Source organism: Neovison vison, chromosome 1 (genome assembly GCF_020171115.1).
Source record: "Neovison vison isolate M4711 chromosome 1, ASM_NN_V1, whole genome shotgun sequence".
NCBI lineage: Eukaryota > Metazoa > Chordata > Mammalia > Carnivora > Mustelidae > Neogale > Neogale vison.
The window spans coordinates 86,314,265-86,341,271 of NC_058091.1; the positions used below are offsets into that span (position 1 = coordinate 86,314,265).

The following is a 27,007-nucleotide window of genomic DNA, read 5'->3' on the forward strand; positions in this document are numbered from 1 at the left end:
TAATGGGGGCACCTGGATGGCTTAGTCAGTGAAGTTTCTGCCTTTGGCTCAGGTCATGATCCCAAGGTCCTACGATCAAGCCTTGTGTCAGGCTCCCCACTCGGTGGGGACCACTCATACTCTCTTTCTAATATAAATAAATAAAAATCTTTTTTTTAAAGCTATATAATCTTTTTTTTATATAAAGCTCCTAACTTCCAGGACAATTAAGTTCTAAATTTAGAAGCATGGCTTTTAAGCTTCTCATGAGCTCCTCCTTCTTTATCTTTAGTTCTTGGTAAACATGATCCTATTCACACAAACCTTACGGTCTGGCCAAACCAAAAGCTTGAACCATCACAAGCATACTATGTTCCACACCTCCATGCTGTTACTTGAGAAGTTTCCAAGGTGCTCTTGTCTTTACCTTCCCCCTCTATTCATTTTGCTAGACATAAATGTGAATTCTTTAAAGATTTTGTTCAAGTACCACTTCTTCCATACAAGTTTTCCTGAAGCTACCCAAAAAGAGTTGACTATTCCTCTTCCACATCCCATGGCACTCTCTGTGCATGTTCACTACAGGTCCTCTTCTGGATTGTAAACCCTTTAACAGGTACTGGGGCTCATTCACCTAGCATAATAACTGGTACATAGCTTCAAGTCAATGTTTATTAAATGAATTAATAAGAACCACTGCTCCTGAAGCTAAGAATAGTCCTTCATGTTTCCCAGAGCCTCTGTAGTAGAATACCTCATATTCTCCACATCATCTAGAATAGCACAGTACTTTGTGTGTTTTATAAAGCAAATACACAATTGGTGAAAAAGTAATGTTTTATTGCCAAAGTCTGGGTAAGACTTTGTATGGATATGCATGTGTGCACATGCATGCATGTATGTGTGTGTGTGTGTGTGTGTGTGAGAGAGAGAGAGAGAGAGAGAGAGAGAGCACAGCTCTGTTCCTCTACTGCCAGAGTGAAAGGGCATGTGTTTTTGACACCTGAAGTAGGAATGTAGAATAACAATGCTAAAAACAGTGATTGGATAAAACAATTATATTTATTTAGCTTTATGAGTCATACTACTATAAAGTGACATTATGAGCTATAAGTAACATAATTCAGCAAATTAAGCACTACATTGGTATTTTGGATATCCTAGAAAACTTACTATCTTTGGTGGATACTGTGATGTGCCCTCCAGATACCCCTTCAAGAATGAAGAACTTCAAGAATAAAACATCTAGAAATAAATTTAACCAAGGAAGTGAAAGACCTATATATAGAAAACTATCAAGACATTAATGAAAGAAATTGAAGAACACACAGTCTAGTTCATTGACTAGAAAAATCAACATTGTTAAAATGTTCATGCTATTCAAAGCAATCTACAGATTAATGCAATCCATATCAAAATTCCAATGGAACTGTGCAAAGAAATAAACAGACTTCTTCAAGATAAAAAAACTTATGCACAGCTAAGGAAATAGTCAACAAAACTTAAAAGCAACTTATGGAATGAGAGAAGTTATTTGCAAATGACATATAGATAAAAGGCTCATTATATCCATGATCTATAAAGAATTTATCAAGCTCAACACCCTAAAAACAAATAATCCAGTCAAGAAATGGGCAGAAGACCTGAACAAACATTTCTGCAAAGACATACAAATGGCCAACAGACACATGAAAAAATACTCCATATAACTTGTCATCAGGGAAATACAAATCAAAACCACAATGAATGAAAACAGTATGGAGGTTCCTCAAAAAGTTGAAAATAGACTCTGCAACCCAACAATTGTACTACTAGCTATTTACCACAAAGATACAAAGGTATTGATTGGGTCACCTGTGCCCCAATGTTTATAGCAGCAACGTCCCCAAAAGCAAAACTGTGGAAAGAGGCGAGATGTCCATCGACGGATGAATGGATAAGGAAGATGTGGTATATATATACAATGGAATATTGCTTAGCCATCAGAAGGATGAACACTTACCATTTACAATGACATGCATGGAATTATAGGGTATTACGCTAAGAGAAATAAGTCATTCAGAGAAAGACAGTTATCATATGGTTTCACTTATATATGGAATATAAGAAACAGTGCAGAGGATCATAGGGGAAGGAAGGGAAAATGAATGGGAAGTCATTGGAGAGGGAGAAAAACCATGAGAGACTCTTAATTATAGGAAACAAACTGAGGGTTGCTAGAGGGAACTTGGGTGGGGGGATGGGGTAATTGGGTGATGGGCCTTAAGGAGGGCACATGACCCAGACCACTGTGTGTTACATGCAACTGATGAATTATGGAACTCTGTATATGAAACTAATGTTGTCCTCTATGCTACCTAATTAAATTTAAATAAAAATAAAAATTAAAAAACTAAACAGTCATAAAATTTATGGAATCACACACACACACATACACACAAACACACACACACACACACACACACGCCAAAGCAATATTAAGAAGGAAAACAAAGCTAGAGGCATTGTGCTCCCCAATTTCACACTATATTGCAAGCTATAATAATGAAAACAATGTGATATCAGAATAAAAAGAGATATATAGATCAATGGAATAGAATAAAGATCCCAGAAACAAACCCATACATACATGGCCAATTAATTAATGACAAAGGAGACAAGAATATGGAATGGGTAAAGGACAGTCTTTTTAATACATGGTGCTGGGAAAACTGAACAGCTACATAAAGTAGAATGAAACTGGACTGCTATCTTATAATGTACACAAAAATTAACCCAAAATTGATTAAAGATTTGAACATAAGACCTGAAACCATAAAACTCCTAGAAGGCAGTAAGAATTTATGAATCCGACATCAAGAGCAGAAATAAACAAGTAGGACTATATCTTACTAAAAAAGCTTTTGCACAGCAAAGGAAACAATCAACAAAATGAAAAGGGAAACCACTGATTGGGAGAAGGTATTTACAAATCATATATCTGACAAGGGGTTAATATTCAAAAATATAAAGAACCCATGCAACTCAAAATGAAACAAAACTACAGCAACAAAAACCCTCAACAATCCAGTTAATAATGAGCAAAAGATCTGAATAGACGTTTTTCCAAAGAAGACATATAGAGGGTCAACAGGCACATGAAAAGATGCTTATCCTCTTTAATCATTAGGGAAATGCAAATCAAAAGCATAATGAGGTTTTGCCTTACATTTGTGATATCGGCTAATATCAAAAAGATAAGAATTAACAAGTGTTGGCAGGAATGTAGAGAAAAGGGACCCCCTGTGCACTGTTGATAGGAATATAAATTGGTGCTGCCACTATGGGAAACAGTATAGAGGCTCTTCAAAAAACTAAAAATAGAACTACCATATGGTCCAGCAATTCCACTTCTAGGTACTGATCCAAAGAAAAGGAAAATAGTAATTTGAAAAGATATATGCATCTCCGTGTTCATCGTAGCATTATTTACAATGCCAAGATATGGAAATGACCTAGTGTCCATTGATAATGAATGGATAAAGAAACTGTGAGACTGATATGGATATCATTCAACCACAAAAAACAATTAAATTTTGCCACTTGTGATAACATGGATGGACTGATTTCAAGAGCATTATGCTTAGTGAAATAATTCAGAGAAAGACAAATACTGTAGGATCTCTCTTATATGTGGAATATAAAAACAAACAACTCATAGATACAGAGAATAGATTGGTGATTCCCAGACATGGGGGGTGGGGGGTGATGAAAATAAAATTTAGGGTGAAAAACAAGAATGAAGGACTTGTTCCTCCAGCTTCTAAGTACATTAGCAGCAAGTTGTCAATTGTCAACCCAATTTGGAGATTTTCTCAGCTGAAGAAAACTACCTAATTCAAAGCCTTGCCTCCTTTTAGGGGCAGGCCCACATCCAGTGACTGATCATCATGAAGGTAGAAAGGCCTGTCCCATTGTCTCAACTTTGGACAACTCTGAAGGACCTGTGCCGTGTCCGAGCCCTTGAAGCCTTTGTCAGTACTGCATCCCAACTCAGCCTCTCCCTCTGCCAAGTCCCGCATTCTTCCTCTCCGGTCCATAGCTGTTGGTCCTAAGGGCCCTCTCTAATAAACATCTGGCTGAGACTTTGCTTCCCAGGAAACCCAACCTCCCTGTATATGGGAGAATGAAGCCCAAGCTCTAAATAATCAGCAGAAAAATTATTTTTCAAATGCAATGTTTAATAAAATGAAAATGACCTGTGTTCTGATCCAATCTTCATATTTATGATCCTTTATCCTAGAGCCAAAAGATAGGGTTCCCAGGCCCAGAACCATCACTAACTTTTTGCTGCATATAAGTACATCACTTTGGGCAACTGGCTTCCATGGTTGTTTGGTTAGGGTCCTCTACCAGGCCTGAGGCTGTCCCTTTTTGTAGCAAGTTTTGAAGGAGATTTGAGGGTGTCCCTCCTATTGGAAGAATCAATTTGTTGAGCAGGCAATATTCTATCTACTCTATTGACGTAATGGAATAGAAATACAGCCTTTCACCCTGAACTTCAGAGCAAGGTAAGGAAGATGGCATTATCTCAGAATAAGAATCTTCCTACAACCAAGTAGGGAAATGAGGATGTTGGTCTTCATTTTATCTGCTTTCTCTTGGTGACTCTAGAATAATACTCACTCATGCTAATGGAAATAAACACACAAGCAAAAATACAATGTAGGCAAACTTTTCCCCATTCAGGCTCATTCCATCTGGCTACAGCTTCTTCTACCCTCTCTTTCTTTCTTTTTTCTTTTTTTAAAGATTTTATTTATTTATTTGACAGAGATCACAAGTAGGTAGAGAGTCAGGCAGAGAGAGAGGGGAGGAAGCACACTTCCTGCTGACCAGAGAGCCTGATGCGGGGCTCGATCCCAGGACTCTGGTATCATGACCTGAGCCGAAGGCAGAGGCTTTAACCCACTTTGCCACCCAGGCGTCCCTACCCTCTCTTTCTTACTGTCATCAGCAGTTCTCTGCTTTAGTCATTTTACTGAGCACTGGTATTGGGCCATGGTCTTCCTCTACATATCCAACTCAGCAATTTAATGTCCATAGGCAATAAAACACCGCTTCTTTGATACATCTAGTACTTTGATTCCTCCCCATATTCAGAATCTGTGTTCCCCTCCTGACAAAACTGTTCCCCCTAATAATATGGAGTTGGTGGTCGACTAGGCTACAGTTTTAGAGGAATCCTCAAACCTCCAATCCCCTTTCTTGAAGACTCTCATTATACTAAAAACAGCTCTATCTACCTACTTATCTGCCTGACTAAATTAAAAATTCCTGAGATGCTCATAGATGATGAATTCTAAGATAGCTGAGTCCCATCTAGGGCCATGCTGCTTTCCTTTAAAAAATACACTGACTTATATTTGTTCACTTTTTAGGTTTGAAGACCTTTTTGGAATCACAAAGATTATCAGATAAAATAAATGGAAATGGGGGTAAGCCTTGATTTTAAACCTAAAGCAGAGATCTGTTCTTAGTTTCTCTCTCTTCTCTTTCTCTTTCTTGGACATCATGTATTCATTTCATCCAATCTATGGACCCTTCAAATAGGAGGGATGCAAAGATGCATTTCTCAGAGATAGTGCTCAGAGTAACCTCAATACTGTGCCAGGCAGAAGTGAGATTGGCCAGGGAGCTACAGAGAAGGCAATGATCTATTTACTGACCATCTCTTTAAGTGCATTTATAGGGAAATGCAAGGCAAAAGTGTGGTCAGTTCCAAAAAAGAGGGTAAGATGGAGCATGAGAGGTTTGAAAAGCAACAAATGTAGTGATCTGAAGGGGCACCTGCACCCCAATGTTTATAACAGCAAGGTCCACAATAGCCAAACTATGGAAGAGCTCAGATGTCCACTGACCGATGACTGGATAACTGGCTTCTTTATGCCTATATAGTATATATAATATAATATATAATTATATATTATATAACATGTATTATATAATATATAATATGCCTATATATTATATATAACATAATATATAATATAATTATTATAATTATATATTAATATATAATTATAATGATTTATAATATTTATTATATAATATTTAATACTAATATTAATATTTATTATATGATATAATAATATATAATTATATATAATATATAAGATATAAGATATATTATATGGTATATAATATATAGGCATATTACTCAGCCATCAAAATTGAAATCTTGCCATTTGCTACAATGTAGATAGAACAAGAGGATATTACGCTAAGCAAAATAAGTCAATCAGAGAAAGATAATTATCATATGATCTCACTGATAGGTGGAATTTTAAGAAACAAAACAGAGGATCATAGGGAAAGAGAGGAAAAAATGAAATAAGATGAAACCAGAGAGGGAGAAAAACCATAAGAGACTCTTAAACATATGAAACAAACTGAGGGTTACTGGAGGGGAGATGGGTGGAGGGATGTGCAACTGGGTGATGGACATTAAGGAGGGCATAAGATGTAATGATCACTGGGTATTATATAAGACTAATGAATCACAGACCTGTACGTATGAAACCAATAATACATTACATGTTAATTTAAAAAATTAAAATGTAAACCACTTGAAAAAAAAAAAGAAAGAAAAGCAAGAGGTGAACCTTTGTGCCTGAGGCTTACAACAAAGCAAGTTGGAAAGGATCTTAGAAAAATCTAATCTCTATTCTTTTTCTCTGGTTTTATGGGTGAGTTTTGCTCTATCAATTTCTCTTTGAGCTTTTTTTTTCAACTTAGTGATGATGGGGGTATATTAAGCCTTTGTAACAATAGCCATTGGTCCAGAGAGCAATCCTTTGAGCATGGATGAAGCAAACTTAAGGAACAGACTCCAAGTTTGATGCAGCATGCCAGAGAAGCTCTAGCTTTCCTGTTCTCCTGGCCATGCCTTGGGCTGCATTCTCAATGCCAGAACTGGGAAGACCAAGAAGAGGGAGAAGAAAGAGTTGTTTATGCCATGGAGAACTGTTGTGGGCTCCCTCCATTGTAACTCTTTGTGCCCTTGCCTCTTCTGTTTCTATCACTTCCACCTTAGACTATTTTATTTCCTAAACCATTTACTCACATCTCTAGGCATCTCATCTCCAAGATACTCTAAAGATTTCTTCCACAATACCTTCTAGAGTATAGCTATCACCATGCCCCCTCTGTCTTGGTGGTTCCCTGCAACTTGAGGAAGGCAATTCCCTGGCATGGCAGTCAAGGGTTTTCATAACATGGTAAGAAATTAAAACAACATGAAAGCATATAAAATTAAAAGAGGACATTCCCATCTATTCCTCTACTCCCTCTTCCCAAAGCAGCCATCCCAACAATTTCCCACTCATTTTTCTAGCCTTATGTCTTTGGACTTCCTGTACCTCTCCAAGGCCCCAGCTAAACAAGTACCCTTGCCAACTCCACATATTTTCCCTTGCTTTCCTGTTCCCAAGCCTTTACTCATAATATTCTTTAAATCTGGAATGTAAGAGAATGTTCTTCCCTCCATCTTTGTCCAAATTCTACTAATCCTTTGAGACCTAACTTCCATGTCACTTGCATTGTAATGCTTTCCCAATCATTTATTAAAATCCTGCCTTCTCTTTTGACTTCCCATGGCATTTCTTATAGCTCCTGAGTATAGCACTTGTTACTTTATTCTTTACTCTTTAGGTACCAAGCCAGCCTCTGCTATTTAAATGTAAGCTCCCAGGGGCAGACACCATTTTTCAGTTTCTGTTGATGGCCCCTATCACCCTACCCTTGGACCTTCCATGCACATAGTGGGGATTCATTACCTTCTTAAAAGTGAATAAAAGAAAAGAGGCCGGAGCCTCCAGGCTATGGTTTTGGCTTTCAATTCACCACCTTTTTTTTTTTTTTTAAAAGAACTTATTTATTTGACAGAGAGATCACAAGTAGGCAGAGAGACAGGCAGAGAGAGAGAGAGGAGGAAGCAGGCTCCCTTCAGAGCAGAGAGACTGATGCAGGGCTCGATCCCAGGACCTTGAGATCATGACCTGAGCCGAAGGCAGAGTCTTAACCCACTGAGCCACCCAGGTGTCCTTCAATTCACCTCTTAAAAAGCCAGTGTCATCACCTGTGATGAGTGGGTTCTGTTAGCATCTCAGTTAAAGGATGTGGTGAATCATCAGGAGATTTAGGAACACTGACTAGTTCCAGGTGACCATCTGGGACACACAATCAGAGAACTAAAAAAGTAAACAACAACAAAACCCCAAAAAACCAAACAAGAAAACCAAACTATCAAAGTCCTGCTATTTTAAAGAGAACCATATGACTCTTTTCAAAATGTGGAGCTCAACAATCCCTCTCATTACTTCAGTGAGAGCAAAACAGACACTTAACCTCCAAAAAACCAAGAAGCCCCAAAGTGCCTAACCTTCCTTCCTCTGCCTTGGCAGGCTGCTTGCACAGTGACTGTGTGGGTTCTCTAGTGAACCATGAATTAAGTCTCATTTTCTTTTAGTACAAGAAATTTGAAAGAAGTCATTTTTTTTTTTCAGGATGAAGTGGGGGTGAAAGGAAGAATGAGGAGGGTCATCAGAGCGGAGACAGTTTCACCGCAGTCTCAGGGTGGCCAAGGTCAAATCTTCTTGCTTTCTGCATTGAATGCAGCCCAGTGGATGGTTAACAGACATTGACAACACCTACATAAGGCGGAAATCTTTCAAAACAACATGCTTCTTAATTTTTTTTTTTTGTATTTGGGTTCATTTACATGAGTTTCTTGTATAAAATAATGCAATAATAAAAGCTTAATCAGCTCCCAGGATCTTAAACATTGTAATAAACTCTCCCATTACCTGTTGCTTTGCAGCACAGATTCATCCACAATTTCATCCTATCTGTAGTTTTGCCAAAAAATAAAATCAATCCTTCATCAGTCCCTCCTCCAAATGCTTAGATCATTATCAATCCATTTGTGAGCCTACTCCTATTTAAAGTCATTGGTAGAACTATATCCAACAACAGTTAAAACAACTCAAAAACCCTTTCAACTATAAGGCTCATCTCCAAAACTCTTTTACCTCATTCGTACTTGGACTTTACAATTTCCACTATTATTATTATTTTTTAGTGATTTTCTATGCAAGTGAACTTAATTCATTCTCCAAATAAAACTACAGTCTGTCTTGATAGTAGTATCAAGGGAGGAGAAGGGTTACTGAAAAAGTTGACTATAATTATGAGTTAGGAGAGAGATTACGAGATGCTGTGGGGAAGAAGAATTATGAGAAGGGAGATGGTGTGGGCAAGAGAAAATAGAAACAGAAAAGGTCTGGCACACAGCAAGGGGTGGGGCAGTGATATCCCGTTTCTTCACAGGCATAATGGTGTGCATCTTTGGAGAAGGCCAGTGAACAGTTCCTTCCATTGTGAGCACAGGGTTCTAATTTGGGTACAGACTCCCACCTTTCTCTGTCAGTAGAGATGCCAGGCGCTGCTCTGTATAGCTAACAATGCCAACTGTTGCGTGAAGAGCCTTACCAGCCACCAGAGATCTGGGGCCCTCCTTACCCTTACCCTTCAAATTCATTAGTCACCAAACCCTACTCACTCTCTGGCCTAAGTGCTTCTGATCCCCCTATCTCTCTCTCATCATCCCCATCCTTTGGTCTGGACCACTGTGCTACAAAGACCTTCTTTTTTTTTTTTTTCATTTTATATGTGAGAATATTTTTTTTCATTTATTTATTTTCAGCATAACAGTATCATTATTTTTTCACCACACCCTGTGTTCCATGCAATCCGTGCCCTCTATACAATGACCTTCTAATTACTCATGCATACTGTGTGTCCTCCACCTATCTGTTCTGCACACATTACTCAACCTGTCTTCCCAGCCTCCCCCTGCCCACATCCCAACCATCAAGGCCTTTTTACTTCCTAAAATGCTCTTTTCTACCACAAAGGCCCCAAAAGCTATTCAAATGATTCCTTCTGCTTACAGTATTGCTTCCAGCCACATTCTGCTCCTCATGACCCTTTTTGGATCCTTCTGATCTTAACTTGAGGTTGGGTTCCCTGATATGTGCACTGTCAGTAACACAGAGGTATAATTTTGTAATTGTTCAAAGCTTTCTTCTCTGTCAGTCTCTAAGTGCTGTGAGATCAGAAGTTGTTTGTCCTCATATGTCCTCGTATAGTATGGGGGCAAAACAACAACCTATAGAATAAGGATTAAATGAATTAATTCAATCAGACAACTTTGAATAAATGACAACTTTGAATATATATTTATTAATATATATAAATATTATATAAATAACAACTTTGAATATATTCAAAGTCATCTGATTGAAGGTATATACATATACATACATACATACATATATACAGGCTATGTAAGCTGTAGCCATAAAAGTAATAATTAGCACGGTACCTAGAACAAAGTGTGTGCTCAATAAATATATGTTGAATGAAAAAAGGAATATATAAATTGATGGATGAACAAATGAATTCACCAATCCAGAGGGTCTCCTTTATTTTTTAGAACCAGCTGTTACCCATAACAGAGTACAGGAATGCTGTATGGAAAACAGTCACAGAGAGAAACAATTGCTTTCCTTATCTACTGCCACCACGATCATGGTAAAAATAGGATTTTTGGTTTCTTTTGACTTTGAATTTATTCTACTGTATTGCTAACTAAATATTCAAAGCAAGGAGATTTAGAATTAAGAGATAAAGGGATATAATATCATGAAGTATATTTCCAGGCTTCTCGACCTTGTCTTTATTAATTAAAAAGTGTCCTTCTTAATGAGTACCATCCTTTAATTATTCCCCAGCTAAATCCTGTAGAAAACCATGCATATCAGGTCATCTATCCCAACAAACATTTATACAGAAAATTTCAACCTATGTTGCCAAAAAGGGAAGGTTTTCACCCCTTTGTTCTAGTACATTTCCATATTTCAGATTTCTCAGTGTCTTCAAGAGAAAGGTACCAATCACATGCCTGTACATCATGATCTGCTGGTCTAACAGAAAGAGAAAATAACACAAAGCAACCAGGGCCTCTAGTGTGGTTCTGTAGTTGCAGAACTGACATACTGATCAAAAGCTGTAAGTGGGGAAAGTGCCCCTGAGTTGGTCCAACTCAGTCAAATCCTACTATCTGATAAAATATTGTTTGTTTAGTATCCTTTAAGGCAGACTGTGATAATATTTTTAAATTATTTTGCAGCAGATAGCTTATTCAGATTTAGAAATAAATACTGTGTCATCACGTTGGCAATGCAACATCTGTCCTTACTCCTTACCTCCCCTATCAGAGGAAAGGTCTTGTTCCTTTCTCTAACTTTAACTTTTCTCCTGTTGCCCTGGACCCATCTGTTTCTGCCTCTGAGCTCTGTCACAATTTAAACGTTGGGTTTTCAGTTCAGTCATCAATTTTGGAAACTGGTATTTAAGAGATTTGATAGTTATAATAAATAATTATAACACATAAGTTGCCATTTCTTCATATTTAAAGCCAAAAATGCTATGCTGAATTCCATTACGGAGGATAAGGAATGCCAGACATTTATTTTTTTTTTTCCTTGATAAGTTTTACTTGGGGATTTTTGTTATTACTGCTGGAGCTGTTGCTGGTACAACCTTAAAACTGCAAGAAATAGTAGTGATCCAAAGGGGCACGTGCACCCGAATGTTTATAGCAGCAATGTCCACAATAGCCAAACTATGGAAAGAACCTAGATGTCCATCAACAGATGAATGGATAAAGAAGATGTGGTATATATACACAATGGAATACTATGCAGCCATCAAAAGAAACGAAATCTTGCCATTTGCGACAACATGGATGGAACTAGAGCGTATCATGCTTAGCGAAATAAGTCAAGCGGAGAAAGACAACTATCATATGATCTCCCTGATATGAGGGAGTGGTGATGCAACATGGGGGCTTAAGTGGGTAGGAGAAGAATCCATGAAACAAGATGGGATAGGGAGGGAGACAAACCATAAGTGACTCTTAATCTCACGAAACAAACTGTGGGTTGCTGGGGGGAGGGGGGTTGGGAGAAGGGGGGTAGGGTTATGGACATTGGGGAGGGTATGTGCTTTTGGGTAAATTGGAAGGGGAGATGAACCATGAGAGACTATGGACTGTGAAAAACAGTCTGAGGGGTTTGAAGTGGCAGGGGGGTGGGAGGTTGGGGTACCAGGTGGTGAGTATTATAGAGGGCACAGCTTGCATGGAGCACTGGGTGTGGTGAAAAAATAATGAATACTGTTTTTCTGAAAATAAATAAATTGGGAAAAAAAAAAGAAATGGCAAACTAAAAAACAAACAAACAAACAAACAAAAAAAACTGCAAGAAATACTAGTAATAATACTAACAATAAGAATTACAATGATGAAGAACAGAATGATAAATTATAATCGTTTCTATGTTTATTTACCTTTTCTGTAGATGTATGATTTATGATAGCCTATTTTTCTCATTTAAGCCTATGTTTTCCATACTTCAGATAATTGATAGAACTACATGTGTAAATATAACTGACCTGTTTTTCTGTGGAGCAAACTGGATCTGTGCCCGACAGTGCTGACATCCTGGACCTGTGTGGTTGCTGAGGATGGCAACGTCCTCACACCTTCTGAGTTCCCAGGTGGCAAGGGCGAGCTCTGTGAATGTCTCCATTCACTGCTACCCATGCTGGATAAGTGGAGAGCATCTTGAGCTTTCTTTTTTTCCTTCTTTAGCATATTGACCAGAATATCTGAAACTTGATTTAAGGATTTAGTGACTCATGCTAAGTTGCAATGATCAAAACACTAATGTTTCAGTTGATGTTATTATATCCAATAACATTTGCTATTTGTCATATGGTAAAGAGACCACTGAAGGAAGACTTCAACCTTATCTAGTTACAGACAGTTTAGGAAGCAACTGGTCTTTCAATATGGCACCATTATATGAAAAGTTAGCAAATCCGAAGGTCTTTAAAATGTTTTGAGATTAAACTGGTAAAGACCTAAAGTTCTTATGAAAGGGTTTACAAGAAATAAAATGAACACGTAATAGGAGCAGGCAATGGAGCTATGGATGTATCTGTATAAGTAAGACTTGAATCCATGATGCTGCTCAGGAGGCAGCAGGAGGAGTGGAGAGGGAGAACACCAGAGTCCATCCAGCTGGCAGAGCAGCTAAATCTGCTTTGGTGGCCAGAGTACCCCACATCCAACACATGCTGGCTTAGCATACATAAGAATGGGACTTAATGGTTACTTTTTTAAGAAAGTCTCTAAATCTTGGTCCCAAATGGACCCGGAAAGAAGTGAATTGTTAGTACAGACATATCATTTTACAGTGCACATTTTGGTGGGCGATTTCAGTATACTGGGAACACTGATGAGGAGCAATGGTATCACTGCCTGCCACCCTCCTTTGCTATTCTTTCGGGCTCAAGATGCTGAGAAACCTAAGGGATTTCTGCCATCACTGGAAAAACAGACTAAAATCCCTCTTGAGAATTTCAGAACTCCAAGTGTTCACGCAGTAAGCTGAACTGCAGGCCTTCAAGCATGCCCAGAGATGGGGAGTGAGGAACTATGGAGGTGGTGGGGAGAGAAGTCTGTAACTCTGATGCCTGTTCTTGGGCAAGTCTCATGGGGGGGGGTGTCACTGGATTTTCATCTTCCTCTTCAGCTTTAACTCCAAATTCTTGGAGATTTCCAGAAGCATAATCACTCTTTCTCTCAGAGTCCCTGATGTGGCTTCCAATCTATGCCTCAAAAAAATGTGTTCTTATCAAAGGTGGTGTGTGGGCCTTGGCCTGGCAGAGAGGAGCAATGCTCTGCCCACATCTTCCACTTCTCATGCGGAACTGATTATCCACAGCATCAGAAGCTTCTGCTGGTTCACACTGGCGGCATCCATGTGCTCACCCATTCGACTATGGGCCATGGAGCTTATACTCTATGCCAGGCATGACTCTAGGCAGAGGGACGGAACAGTGAAAAGGCATATGTGTTTCTTGCTCTCACAAAGCAGAGGTCCTACTGGGGAAAGTCAGATCTCAAGTACACATACCTCATGTTAGAGGATGAAAGGGTAGCTCATTTTTAAAAGGTCAAGAATGACTGAGTGGCTACTCTCTGCTGGGTGCTCACAAAAGACTTTCCTAAGAGTGACATTTAAGATGAACATCAAGAGGCAACGGCCAGAGGAAGAATATGTCAACAGAGTTCATGGCCAGTGCTAAAACCCTAAGGAGAAGGACCTTGTCAGTGGCTCCCAACAGGGGCTATTTTACCTCTCAAAGGACGTCTGGCCACATCTAGAGGCAGTTATGGTTGCATACTACAGTGGCGGGGTGGGGGGGCAGGTGTTGTTACTGAAGTCTAGTGGGTAGAGGCCAGAGAGGCTGCCAAACATCCTACAATGCACAGGGGAGCCCCCACAACAGAGAATTAGACAGCCCCAAGTGTCGAGAGTGCCAACATTAACAAAGCCGGTGTTAGAACCACCACAGAAAGGACACTGTGACCAAAGCCTGATACATACAGGACAGAGACAGAATAAATGAAATCAGAGGTGTGGCAGGGGCACTGTCATGTAGGGCCTTGTGATCTGGTGTAAGTTGCTGAGGTTCATTCTAACCGGCTTTGGCAGAATTTAACCAGATACATGCAGCGTTCTAATGTACATTTCATAGAGATCAGAGTACAGATTTATCTGCTTGACTGCCTTCCTTCTTCCCACCTTTTCTTTGTCTTCCTCCCCAGCCCATTCCATTTAACTTGGGCCTTTGTTGTGTGGGGTCCTACATGACACACTGTTACATGTTTGGTGAAGGGGTTTCTGAACTTTACGCAGTCTGAAAATGTCACTGAAAGGACATCATTTTCACTCCCTTACCAAGAAGAGTGTTCTGTGTCATTCACTGTCATTTTGGTTGCATTACTGTCATTAGCTGAGCTCAAGTATTACCACCTGTTTTTCCCATATACCAGATCTTTCTCATTCCTCCTGTCAGTCTTCGCCTTGATGGTTCTACAGACAAGATGTGAAAATATCCTCCACCCTGGCATGAGAAACTTGCATATCTCCCATCGTATCACACCACGTGCTCAAGAGTGCTCAAAGCACTTTCCAGCACCTTACCTTACCAGCTCTGCTCAGCACTGTGAGGTTGGCAAGGCAGGCTTTACGGTCCTACTACAGAAGAGGAGGAAACCATTCCATGGAATAGCTGTGGAGCTAAGCAGGAGGAACTAGGATATCAATCCAGGTGTGAATTTGAAGCTCCGTGATCTTTTCACCATGGCTCCTACACAGCATTATTTCGAACACGAGTCTCAGAAGGAGGAGACACTGCTCGGGTCATTCCCAGTTAGTGAAGAATCCAGGCCAGCCTCGCATAAACAGTGGCACCTGAATCGGGTGGTCAATAAGGGAGATGATGTATGTCTCTCTGTCACTCTCTTGTTTAAATAAACATACATGCAAAAGCCCAGACTGGTTCCTTGCTGACGTATCTCATATCTCATCCCTCCTATCGGCACACATATTCATGAGCCCAGGAGGGGATTAAGAAGTTGGTAGGAGTGTTTAGGGGAGAAGATCCTAAAATAGGATCAAGGTTTGGAAAAGACGCAGAACTCAGATGGGGGCCAGACCCAGGTTTGAGGTCTGGGCTGGGAGCATCCCTGGAGCTGGATAGGGTAAGAGAGAGGAAAAGGAATGCAGGGTGACCCCGTGGGCAGCACTCACAGACAAGGCCTCGCGTGGGAGTAGAATTTGCAGCTGAACGTACTATTCCTGGCTGGATAAGAAAGCAGCTAAAACTCACTTGGATCAGGCATACAGGGTCTGCTAATACTCAGCTAAAATTAGAGACCGAGGTTAATCAGGCAGTGTGCCTACCTTGTGTGTGGTTTGTTTTTACCTCTTTATTTACTGGATGTAGGTGATTTTATGCATTTTTTTTTCACATTAGCTGCAGCTAAAAGGCCCTTTAGTAATTTTTAAAAATGAACACAAATACCTGTTGATGAGAGACCGAAATAGCCTCTTGTGCACGTTTAAAGTCTGCAAATGCAATGAAAATGTCAAATCTTTTTACAAGAAGCTGAGCTGGACAGATAAAGTGAGAAACAAGACCGAAGAAATGCTGGGGGGACCTGAGGTCTAGGCCCCCTTCCCCACCCCCCTGCCTGTACCTGGAGGCTGCTCCTATGGGCTGCTGGCTCACCCCGCACCCCATACTGCCTCCTAGAGTCAAGAAGGATTCTATCTCGAATGCCCATCGATACTCCTTTCCAAATTTGGGAACATTTGCTAAGTGGAACCCAAAGCAGTAGACCTGGTCTTTAAATGAAAAAAGTTACATTTAAATCAATCTCTGCTCTCCATAAGCTAAATACCATTTGTCAGTTTTCAGCCACCATTTGAGTGCCGCCCACACACCAGCCACAAATTCTGGGCCCTGGTGAGGCTGTGGTGGGCCCAGTGTCCGGTCAGTCAGCTAAAGATAACCAGCTAACTTCTTGGCTCAGAACTAAAACAGAAAGAGCACAGTGGAGTAGTCCAAAAAATATATTAAAAAAACAATTCCTGTTACGAGATGGTGTAAGAAAGACCATGCTTTTCATTAAACTGAAATATTCCCCATAACAGTCACTATCTAGCTAAAAACAAAGTCAAAATGTTCCTTTTTTAGCAACTGTGTTTTTCACTGGTGGCTACATTCTGTGCATGGGAGGGACCTCTTCTAAATGACAAGAAGCAGTGTGAACTGGACGCAGGGTGGGGATCTAGGTGATGTGGTTAGTGGAAGGCATTGAAATTGTTCCCTCTCCTTCTTTCTGGCCAGGAGAGGGTCAGTTTCTAATCGCTCTGGAAAGGATACTGATTTCATTATCCCTCTGCTGTAGAATGTCTCGGAGCTTTTGGTATTCTTCCTCCTTTAATGGTTCTTGGCAGTCTTGATCTTTGATTTCGGAGGAGACTGTGCTTTTTCCATGAATCTTCTTGTCATTCAATAGTTTCTGTAAGATGAAATAAGAGCTTAGAGCCCATACTTCTCTTCCAAATCTCTGGGTTTCCTGGACTCTTTTTGCCTTAGACAATTCTTTGCACAAATCAGGCATGCCTGTCTCTTCTTGCCTCCTTGTCTCTACAATGCAGCTGCCTTCCCTGTCTCCCTGTCCCCTCTCCCCTCCCCTTCATTATCCCGTTCTCTGCTATTATCTGTCTCTTTCCCTAAACTCAGAAATTCCTGCTCAAACATGATCTCCTCTTGAACTTCTCTCACTCCTTAACCCCATATCGCTTGATTCACACTTTTAAAAATATCACTTATCATGTGTTATAATTATTCTCTACACATAAGCTTTCTTCATGACTTACTTACTCAATTTTGATTTCCCAAAGGCCTGGCCCATAGCAGACTCACAATGAATGTTTATTATCATAGTGAAGAATGCCAAATTACAAGTGAGGTAGAAATAAAAGTTAATGATATTCCCACTGTGTCATCATGAAAGGTAAAATGTAAGGCAGAGAAAAACTGAGGGTTTATATGGATAAATCTAAACTGCTGGGGAAAACACAGGACACAATTTTCTTGATATATGTGCAAAATAAATGGTTTTTGAACATGAAATTATTCTGTGTACAAGTTAGAGGTTCCTGGCAAAAGAATTACAAGTCTATGGTCTAAGCTGATTCACTGGAAGGTAAGATAAAACCCCTGAAGAAATTCCGGAATAATCCCAGCCTTTTTGGAAGATCATACCATTCTGCACATGTGAAGTTGGGTCCTGACCTTTTAAGAGTTGGTCAACTAGGCAAACTTTATTGCAGTTTCAACATGGCAGACAATGGCTTCTACTAGAGGAAATGCTGAACTTTACCTTTAAATGATGGAAACAGTGATGAATTTTACGCATATCAGTGCCAACATCGAGTCTGCTCTCTGGATCCTGGTCTTCCAAAAAGGATGTTATTAGTTTTTCCAGCCTAAAAATACATAATGTATGAGAAGCAACTATGAGCTAGAAACTTTAGAAATTCTAATGGCATTACTTGGTTAGTTAACATTCAAAGTACTGGATATTTTCCTACTTTTTAATAGAAATACAGTTACCAGTTAGAATGGCCAAAATTAACAAAACAGGAAACAACAAGTGTTGGAGAGGATGTGGAGAAAGGGGAACCCTTTTACACTGTTGGTGGGAATGCAAGTTGGTGCAGCCTCTTTGGAGAACAGTGTGGAGATTCCTCAAGAAATTAAAAATAGAGCTATCCTATGACCCTGCAATTGCACTCCTGGGTATTTACCCCAAAGATACAGATGTCGTGAAAAGAAGGGCCATCTGTACCCCAATGTTTATAGCAGCAATGGCCACGGTCGCCAAACTATGGAAAGAACCAAGATGCCCTTCAACGGATGAATGGATAAGGAAGATGTGGTCCATATACATTATGGAGTATTATGCCTCCATCAGAAAGGATGAATACCCAACTTTTGTAGCAACATGGACGGGACTGGAAGAGATTATGCTGAGTGTATAAGTCAAGCAGAGAGAGTCAATTATCATATGGTTTCACTTATTTGTGGAGCATAACAAATATCATGGAGGACAAGGGGTGTTAGAGAGAAGGGAGTTGGGGTAAATTGGAAGGGGAGGTGAACCACGAGAGACTATGGACTCTGAAAAACAATCTGAGGGGTTTGAAGTGGTGGGGGGGGTGGGAGGTTGGGGTACCAGGTGGTGGGTATTATAGAGGGCACGGATTGCATGGAGCACTGGGTGTGGTGAAAAAATAATGAATACTGTTTTTCTGAAAATAAATAAATAGAAAAAAAAAGAAATACAGTTAACTGATTTAACTAAAAATTAAGGGGAAAGAAACATATTGACAAAGTGAAATCTGATATGACGCAATTATTTGACTACTTTCCGATAAATTTTCATACCCAGCTTTCAACTGAAGAATCCCTTGATTTCTACAAAATATGCATTCTGGTGAAGCTGAATTTCCATGCCTCTATGCCCAGCTGCCACAATGACAAAGAAAGTAATGCAAAATGTTTCTTTTTATTAGTTTCATTAAAGATTCATGCCACTCCACCTCAGGTGGGACCTCAGTGATGTTCCACAACCCTCCTAATCATCCCTGGTTGAATTCCAGTTAGTTAACATACTCTGTATTATTAGTTTCAGGCAGACAATATAGTAATTCAACACTTCCATACATCCCCCAGTGCTCATCACAAGGGCCCTCCTTAATCCCCATCACCTGTTTCACCCATCCCCCCACCCACTTCTCTTCTGGTAACCATCAGTTTGTTCTCTTACGTTAAGAGTCTGTTTCTTGGGGCGCCTGGGTGGCTCAGTGGGTTAAAGCCTCTGCCTTCAGCTCAGGTCATGATCCCAGGGTCCTGGGATTGAGCCCCGCATCAGGCTCTCTGCTCAGCAGGGAGCCTGCTTTCCCCCTCTCTGCCTGCCTGCCTCTCTGCCTACTTGTAATCTCTGTCAAATACATAAATAAAATCTTTAAAAAAAAAAAAGAGTCTGTTTCTTGATTTGCCTCTATTTTTTTCCCCTTTGCTTATTGTTTTCTTTCTTAAATTCCACATATGAATGAAATCACACGGTATTTGTCTTTCTTTGACTTACTTCACTTAGCATTATACTCTAGCTCCATCCATGTCATTGAGAATGGCAAAATTTCATTCTTTTTTGGGCTGAAAAATATTCCATTGCATATATGCATATATATATGGAATATATATTATAAATATTATATATTTATATAAATATAATATATTCATATATCTATATAATAAATAATATTATATATAAATATAAATATTATATATTTATATAATAAATAATATTATATATAAATATAATATTTATATTTATATATAATAAATATTATATATAATATATATTATATATATTATAAATATATATATTTCACATATTCTTTATCCATTCATCAATTGATGGACACTTGGGCTGTTTCCATTGTACTGTAGGTAGTGCTGCCATAAACAGGGTAGACAGCAACAATGCAAAAGAACGAAACTGGATCACTTTCTTACACCACGCACAAAAATAAATTCAAAATGAATTAAAGACCAAATTGTGAGACCTGAGACCATAACAACCCTAGAAGAGACCTCTAGGCAGTGACCTCTTTGGCAGCAAAATTAAAAATGAATTAAAGACCAAATTGTGAGACCTGAGACCATAAAAGTCCTAGAGGAGACTTCTAGGCAGCAACCTCTTTGACACTGGCCATAACAACTTCTTTCTAGGTATGTCTCCTGAGGCAAGGGAAACAAAAGCGAAAACAAACTATTGGGACGATATAAAAATAAAAAGCTTCTGTACAGTGAAGGAAACAATCAACAAAACTAAAAGGCAAACTACAGAATGGGAGAAGATATTTGCAAATGACATTTCTGATAAAGGATTAGTATCCAAAATATGTAAAGAATTTATAAACCTCAACACCCAAAAAATGAATTATCCAATTTAAAAATGGACAGAAGACATGGGTAGACATTTTTTCCAAAGACAACATCCAGATGGCCAATAGACACATGAAAAGATGTTCAACATCACTCATCATCAGGGAAATACAAATCAAAACTGCAATGAGATATCACTGTACACCTTTCAGAATGGTTAAAATCAGCAACACAAAAGTTGATGAGAATGTGGAAAAAATGGAATCCTCATGCAGTGTTGATGGGAATGTAAACCAGGGCAACTATTCTGGAAAAGAATATGAAGGTTCCTCAATATGTTAAAAATAGAACTACCCTATAATCCAGTGATTGCCTTACTCCGTATTAACCCAAAGAATACAAAAGTACTATCCCTGGTTGACTTATATTCTTCACAGTGGCTGTTTCAAGTCTTTTCATAGCCCCCAAGCCTACCATGACTCTCATTCTGGCAGTATTGTAACTTCCCACTAGATGGACAAAGTCAAACCTGTTATAAATGGACTCTTCCAGTTTCCTCTTCCTTCACCTCCTGGAGCATCTCTGTCTCACCACACAGACCCCTTTCTTTCACATGCTTTGTGTAATATCCTTCCTCCTACTCATGGCTTTTCTCTCCCCCTGTCCTCTCTTCAGGCTTCTGTCTGGGTTACCTCCTATTAATCACCTCCTTTCTCTTACCCCATTGTCACCTCTCCATGCTGACTTACAATGATGTTCATGTTTTTTCTATTCTAAAACAAAACAAAATAAAAAACAGAACACCTCCCCTTGAAGGGAGCATCCATTCCCTCTATTCTGAAGTGCTAGTTTAGTTTATGCATTTGTGTGCTTCCTACAGTCCCCATGGCACTTCAGAGCTAGTGCACCACCTTAGGTCCCCCACTAGATTGCAAGCATCAGGAGGCAATGCTTAGCTCTTCATCTTTGCGCTCCCCTCTCCCACCCTGTATCTAAAGCAGTCCACACATTATGTTCTCGTACATAAGAACCCGTACAAATGTGTTCTTAGTTAATAAGTCTTAGTTAATGGACTTATTTCCATGGAAATTATTCACCTCTATGTTGAGACAGAATTCTTGAAGAGGAGGGCATAGGGGTGGTGATCAGTATCTAAGATGCTAAGTATCATAATAGAGCAGCAGCATATCTTTCTCACATTACTATCTTTCTTAAAGATTTTATTATTTATTTAGAGAGAGATGAGAACCAGAGTATGAGTGGAGGGGAGTGGCAGACAGAGGGAGAGGGAGAAGCAGACCCCGCTGAACAGGAAGCCCAATGCAGGCTCCATCCCAGGACTCTGGGATCATGACCTCAGCTGAAGGCAGACGCTTAACAGACTGAGCCACCCAGGCACCCCATCTTTCTCACATTATTATGAAAATATCTGCGCACTTCCAGCATCTTTTTTACCTGTACACATTTCCCTTCTGCTGTTACTATCACCCACTCAAACTAGATGTAATGATTTCCATCTATAGCAGCTTTGGACTTCATTTTTTTCCTCTTCTTATAATCTATAACATGTACAGCTGATATTTACAAGTGTGAGACAATTTATATTTTAATTTGTAAGGCGTTTCTTAGGTGGAGAAATACTTGTCACTTGCACTATTTGCTGAATGATACCATGTTTCTTTGAAGAATAGAGAACACAGATTCATTTCTGATACAAAGGCTTTATATGGCTTTTCATATAAAATATTATAAAAATATAATATATAAAATATATTCATATGAAACATTATAAAAATGTTTATGAGAACAATTCCAAACAACACAGACATGAATAAATTAAAAAGTAAACATACCTCTCTGTTCCCCTCTCCCCTACACCATGCCACCATTCGCATTTCCTCTATTCACTCGCAATAGCTTGGGAGATCCACTGCCAACAACTGAAATACATTCCTCTAGCTCTGACCCAAGCAGACACCTAAGTCCTTATGTTTATACGTTTTGTGTTTATCTTTACAAAATTGAGAGATCACATTCTGAATAGTACTCTCACCATTATTTTTCTAAACAATTTATCACAGATCTTCCAGTCATTTTATTTCATTTTTAATGCACTAGTGTATTTCATTTTTATGTATTCTATTTTAATAGCCATATAATATTCCATAGCATGGGCATACTGAACCTTTCATGATTAACACTGAGGAGACATATTCACAGTTGCTACTTTCCTCGGTAACCTCTGAGGAGGACTGAATCTACAATTGCCATTTAATGAGGCTTCAAAAAGATAGTAATGTTTATCTACTTGTATTTTCCCTAAATATTTTTCCCAGAAGTTCTGGAACTCTTAAAATCCCTATTAGTTCTAGGATATACCCATTCTTTGAAGTAAAAACATTTTGTGGTTTTCAGTGTCCATAATATTTTCAACAGAAACTATTCTAGGAGCTATGGTTAATCAATTTTTCCTTCTTGCTTTTTCTTTAGAAGATTATTTCTTCTAAAGTGTAGTTTGATCAGAAAGCATATATTTTAGGAAATATCCCATGAGGGAGGGCTGAAGTAGAATCCTAGTTCTTAAGAAAGCATTATAACATACAAGCCTGCTGATTAGCTGAGTGACCACACACAGATCACTAGCCCCACTGGGCCTTGGCTATTCCATTAAGATTCTTGTCCTGAACAGTACTAGTATAAGATTACAAGGAGGACCAGGAACTCCTGCCTAAATGAAAGAACCAGGTTGCCTTACCCTTTCTAGTACAAAACTAAATCTGGTACAAAACTAAGCATGAAAATCAGGCCTTTTGACGTGCATTTTTTTCTCAGTGCTTGAGACTACGAGCCTATTTAGATAAGAAATATGCCTGGTCTTTCCTTCATATATTTGATTTATTGTAGAATTTATTTTCTTATCAACCAAGGACTTGATCTAACAATTAAAATGCAGAAAAATGCCTAATTCAAATGTTTCTGATATACTTCTCTAGTAGTTAAGAGTGAACGATTGACCCCAAATTCCGTACATTTTCCTATCTCCCAAAAATAGTCCCAAGTTCATACCTAGTCACTGCTCCCACTGAGGGGTCTCCCAAATGCCAGAACTCTGCTGGATAGTGAAGAAATGTTTGCAGAAAAGGCTCTCTGAAGAGGTCAAATAGAACAATAAAGTCTGTTCTTTAGGAAAAGCCCAAGTAAACAAAACAGAACAAAAAACACTTTACTCTCTTTCTACTTTTACTAGGACAGAAGAAGAAAGAGCAAAGAATCCTAGGGGAGAAGTAAAAATAAATGTATGCCATTCAGTTCTAGTTCATATGGACAGGAAAGATCACAGATAATCTTCATGTGTCTGAACACAAAACCTGGCTGACGGTAGGTGACTGGTGGATGTCTGGTGACTATGCTTATCTCTACCACCTTGACTACTAGAGAGATGTCTCTGATAGCTTGGAGCCTAGTCTAGCAACTCTATCATATTAAATATTTGATATTTAAACATGTAATAAGAATTGACCATATTGAGATCACGTTAGTCCTCTCTTTCTGCTCCTAATATTTCTTGCTAAAAAATGAAGTTTCGTTTGCAGCCACATTTTGGTGGAAATTTAAGTTAAAGAGTGTGAATAAAAGAGCAAATTAATTATCGTTAACAGTAGTTAATTTTTTTTCCAATTTATTTATTTTCAGAAAAACAGTATTCATTATTTTTTCACCACACCCAGTGCTCCATGCAAGCCGTGCCCTCTATAATACCCACCACCTGGTACCCCAACCTCCCACCCCCCTGCCACTTCAAACCCCTCAGACTGTTTTTCAGAGTCCATAGTCTCTCATTGTTCACCTCCCCTTCCAATTTACCCAAATTCCCTACTCCTCTCTAACGCCCCTTGTCCTCCATGCTATTGGTTATGCTCCACAAATAAGTAGTTAATTTAACTTGAGCAAGTACTAAATGCTAGATACTATTCTGTACCATTTAAATACATAGTTTCCTTAATCTTCACAACTAGATGAGATAAGTACTATTTTATCCTCTTATTGTAGGTGAAGGAACTAAGGTACAAAGAAGTCGAGTATCTTGCCAAAAGTCACACAGCTAGCATATGGTGGAGCTGGCATTCAAATTCAGGCAGGCTGATTTCAGATTCCAAGTTTTTAAACACTATACATACTATCACAAAATTACTAAATTTATTTAAATATCATGCTGGGCAATGCATTTCTAAAGGAAAATAAGATGTCCACGAGAAATCTTTGAGGAGGTAAATAGGTGAATAGATAAGCAAGAAATAACTGAGGGGCAGTTGCTTAGATCTTAACAAAGTCACTGACCAGCATGGTATTTTATGAAAAGCAAAAGAAGTTGAGAAAGAATCATAATGTCCCACAGTAGCAAATTAGTTGAATAAATCATGGCATAATTATGTACATAGTAAGCAACTATTTAAAATAATGGTGAGGGATGCCTGAGTGGCTCAGTCAGTTAAGCGTCTGATTCTTGATTTCAGCTCAGGTCATAATCTCAGGGTCCTGGGATTGAGCCCTGTGTCTGGCTCCACACTTAGTACAGAGTCTGCTTGAGTTCTCTTTCTCTCCCTCTCTTTCTGGACCTCCCCTGCCTCTTGCTCTCTCTCTCTCTCAACTAAATCTTTAAAAAATAATGGTAAAAATGTGTATTTATTAACATTAAAAATATTTGTGCTATATTATAACAGGTAAACAATGAATCCCTTTACAGGGATTCTGCAAGTACCCTATAACATACCCAAAAGACAGAAGATAAATAAAGAGGGAAGGAAGGCAGTCCTGAGACTTAAACCCAGTTGTTTCTAGCTCAAGAACATTTATTATCTCCCTGTGAAGAAAGACCAGTGATCCAAACTAAACTGGCTCTTCTAAAATATTCTTATGATTATGTTACATTTAACTGTTTATTAAATTAAAATCATTATTTATACATTGAGTGTGATTATGACATTCTCGTTATTCTGAATTAATCTTTGTTTAAAAAAAAAGTTTATGAGCCTGTTCCCATCAGCATTAGCTTCTAAAAATGAGTTAGAAACCATAAGTCTATGGTGCTGGATGTGGGAAAGCTGGGAGAAAAGAGGAATGGGGCATTATTAAGAGCATATCTAACTTGGCTCATGGAGACCCTGGCTGGTTCTTAACCATGGGGAGTGTATCCTGGGGAGAGGAAGGGAAGTGTGCCTTCATAAAGGGGGTACAAACATAATAAAATTGTCCCAGAGCAGAGTATTTATTCCATAGAATTTATAAAAATGAGGCCAGGGAGTCCACAGCAATGGAAACTTGTTCTCTGATATTGACCTGAAAAGACTGAAGTGGATAAAATAGATCCCCATTGGTGGGTCAGGGCTGTTTTGTGGTTAGAACAATGGAAATGCCTAGCATCCCTGAACTGACGGCTCTTAGGTCATCTGTCTTCTCATTGGTTCTAGGGGAGGAGTAGGCAGCTTATTCCAAAAAACCAGAAAGGAGTTCTGATATAAAAACCCAACTGCTATTAACTATGCCAAAAAGCATCAAAATCTGCCTGACTTTTACCAATCATTTTGCCACTACAGAGGGCTCCATCAAGGATGGGTTGTCTCTTGACTGGGTTAAGCAACGTGGAGGCTGACAAACTATGGTTACATACAAACATGAGCAAAGATCTCAAAAGGAAATGGAAAATAGTAATAAAGATAGAAGAAGAAACTTGATTACTCTTAGCTTCTAGGAACATAATAACTAAATAAGAAGGATGGGAGAACAGTTAAACAATTAAGAAAAATTGATCATGGTATATAACAAATGTTGCTGAACTATAGGGATGAAGGATCTCAACTATTAACTTATTCATCAACCTCTGTGGTCACAAATTGCTCATCTGTAAAATGTGCAAAATAATATCATCTCTAAGCTCTCTTAGCTCCATGAAATAAGATATTGTAAGAAACAAAAGCAGCATATTTATTGTCTGGCCCATTGAGGCCATGAGATTCAAAGTGTGAGCACTAAGCCAACCTCAAGGCATCACCTTGGAGCCTCTTAGAAAAATAGAGTCACTGGTCCCACCCTGGACCCACCGAACCAGAACTGAGGCCCCACCAAGATCCACTGAATCTCTACTTCAACAACATTCCTGGGTCATCTCTGTGTTCATTAGTATTTAAGAAGCACTACAAGGCTCTGAAAAACAATCTGAGGGGTTTGAAGTGGCGGGGGGGTGGGAGGTTGGGGTACCAGGTGGTGGGTATTATAGAAGGCACGGCTTGCATGGAGCACTGGGTGTGGTGAAAAAATAATGAATAATGTTTTTCTGAAAATAAATAAATTGGAAAAAAAATAAATAAAATCTTAAAAAAAAAAATATGAGAGAACCCTAAAAAAAAAAAAAAAAAAAAAAAGAAGCACCACAAGGAGGCAATCTACTGTTGAATGCCAAGTCAAGAATATCTTGTCAGCCCTGGAAACCAAGCAAATACATAACTTGAAATGTTGAATAAAAGAGTAACTAACATCCCTTGAT

General features: G+C 38.9%; 1 protein-coding gene across 4 annotated transcripts in view; it reads right to left on the reverse strand.

Moving 5' to 3' along the window:
- The window catches only part of KIF6 (kinesin family member 6), a 472,725-nt gene that overhangs the window by 220,312 nt on the left and 225,406 nt on the right, over positions 1-27,007 (reverse strand). For all 4 annotated transcript variants that reach the window (XM_044250472.1, XM_044250466.1, XM_044250478.1 and 1 more), the window contains 3 exons: positions 17,894-17,999; positions 16,888-17,026; positions 12,538-12,753 (listed from right to left, as the gene is read on the reverse strand). In XM_044250472.1, the coding sequence (XP_044106407.1) occupies positions 12,538-12,753; positions 16,888-17,026; positions 17,894-17,999 (461 nt within the window). The remainder of the gene's footprint in view (positions 1-12,537; positions 12,754-16,887; positions 17,027-17,893; positions 18,000-27,007) is intronic.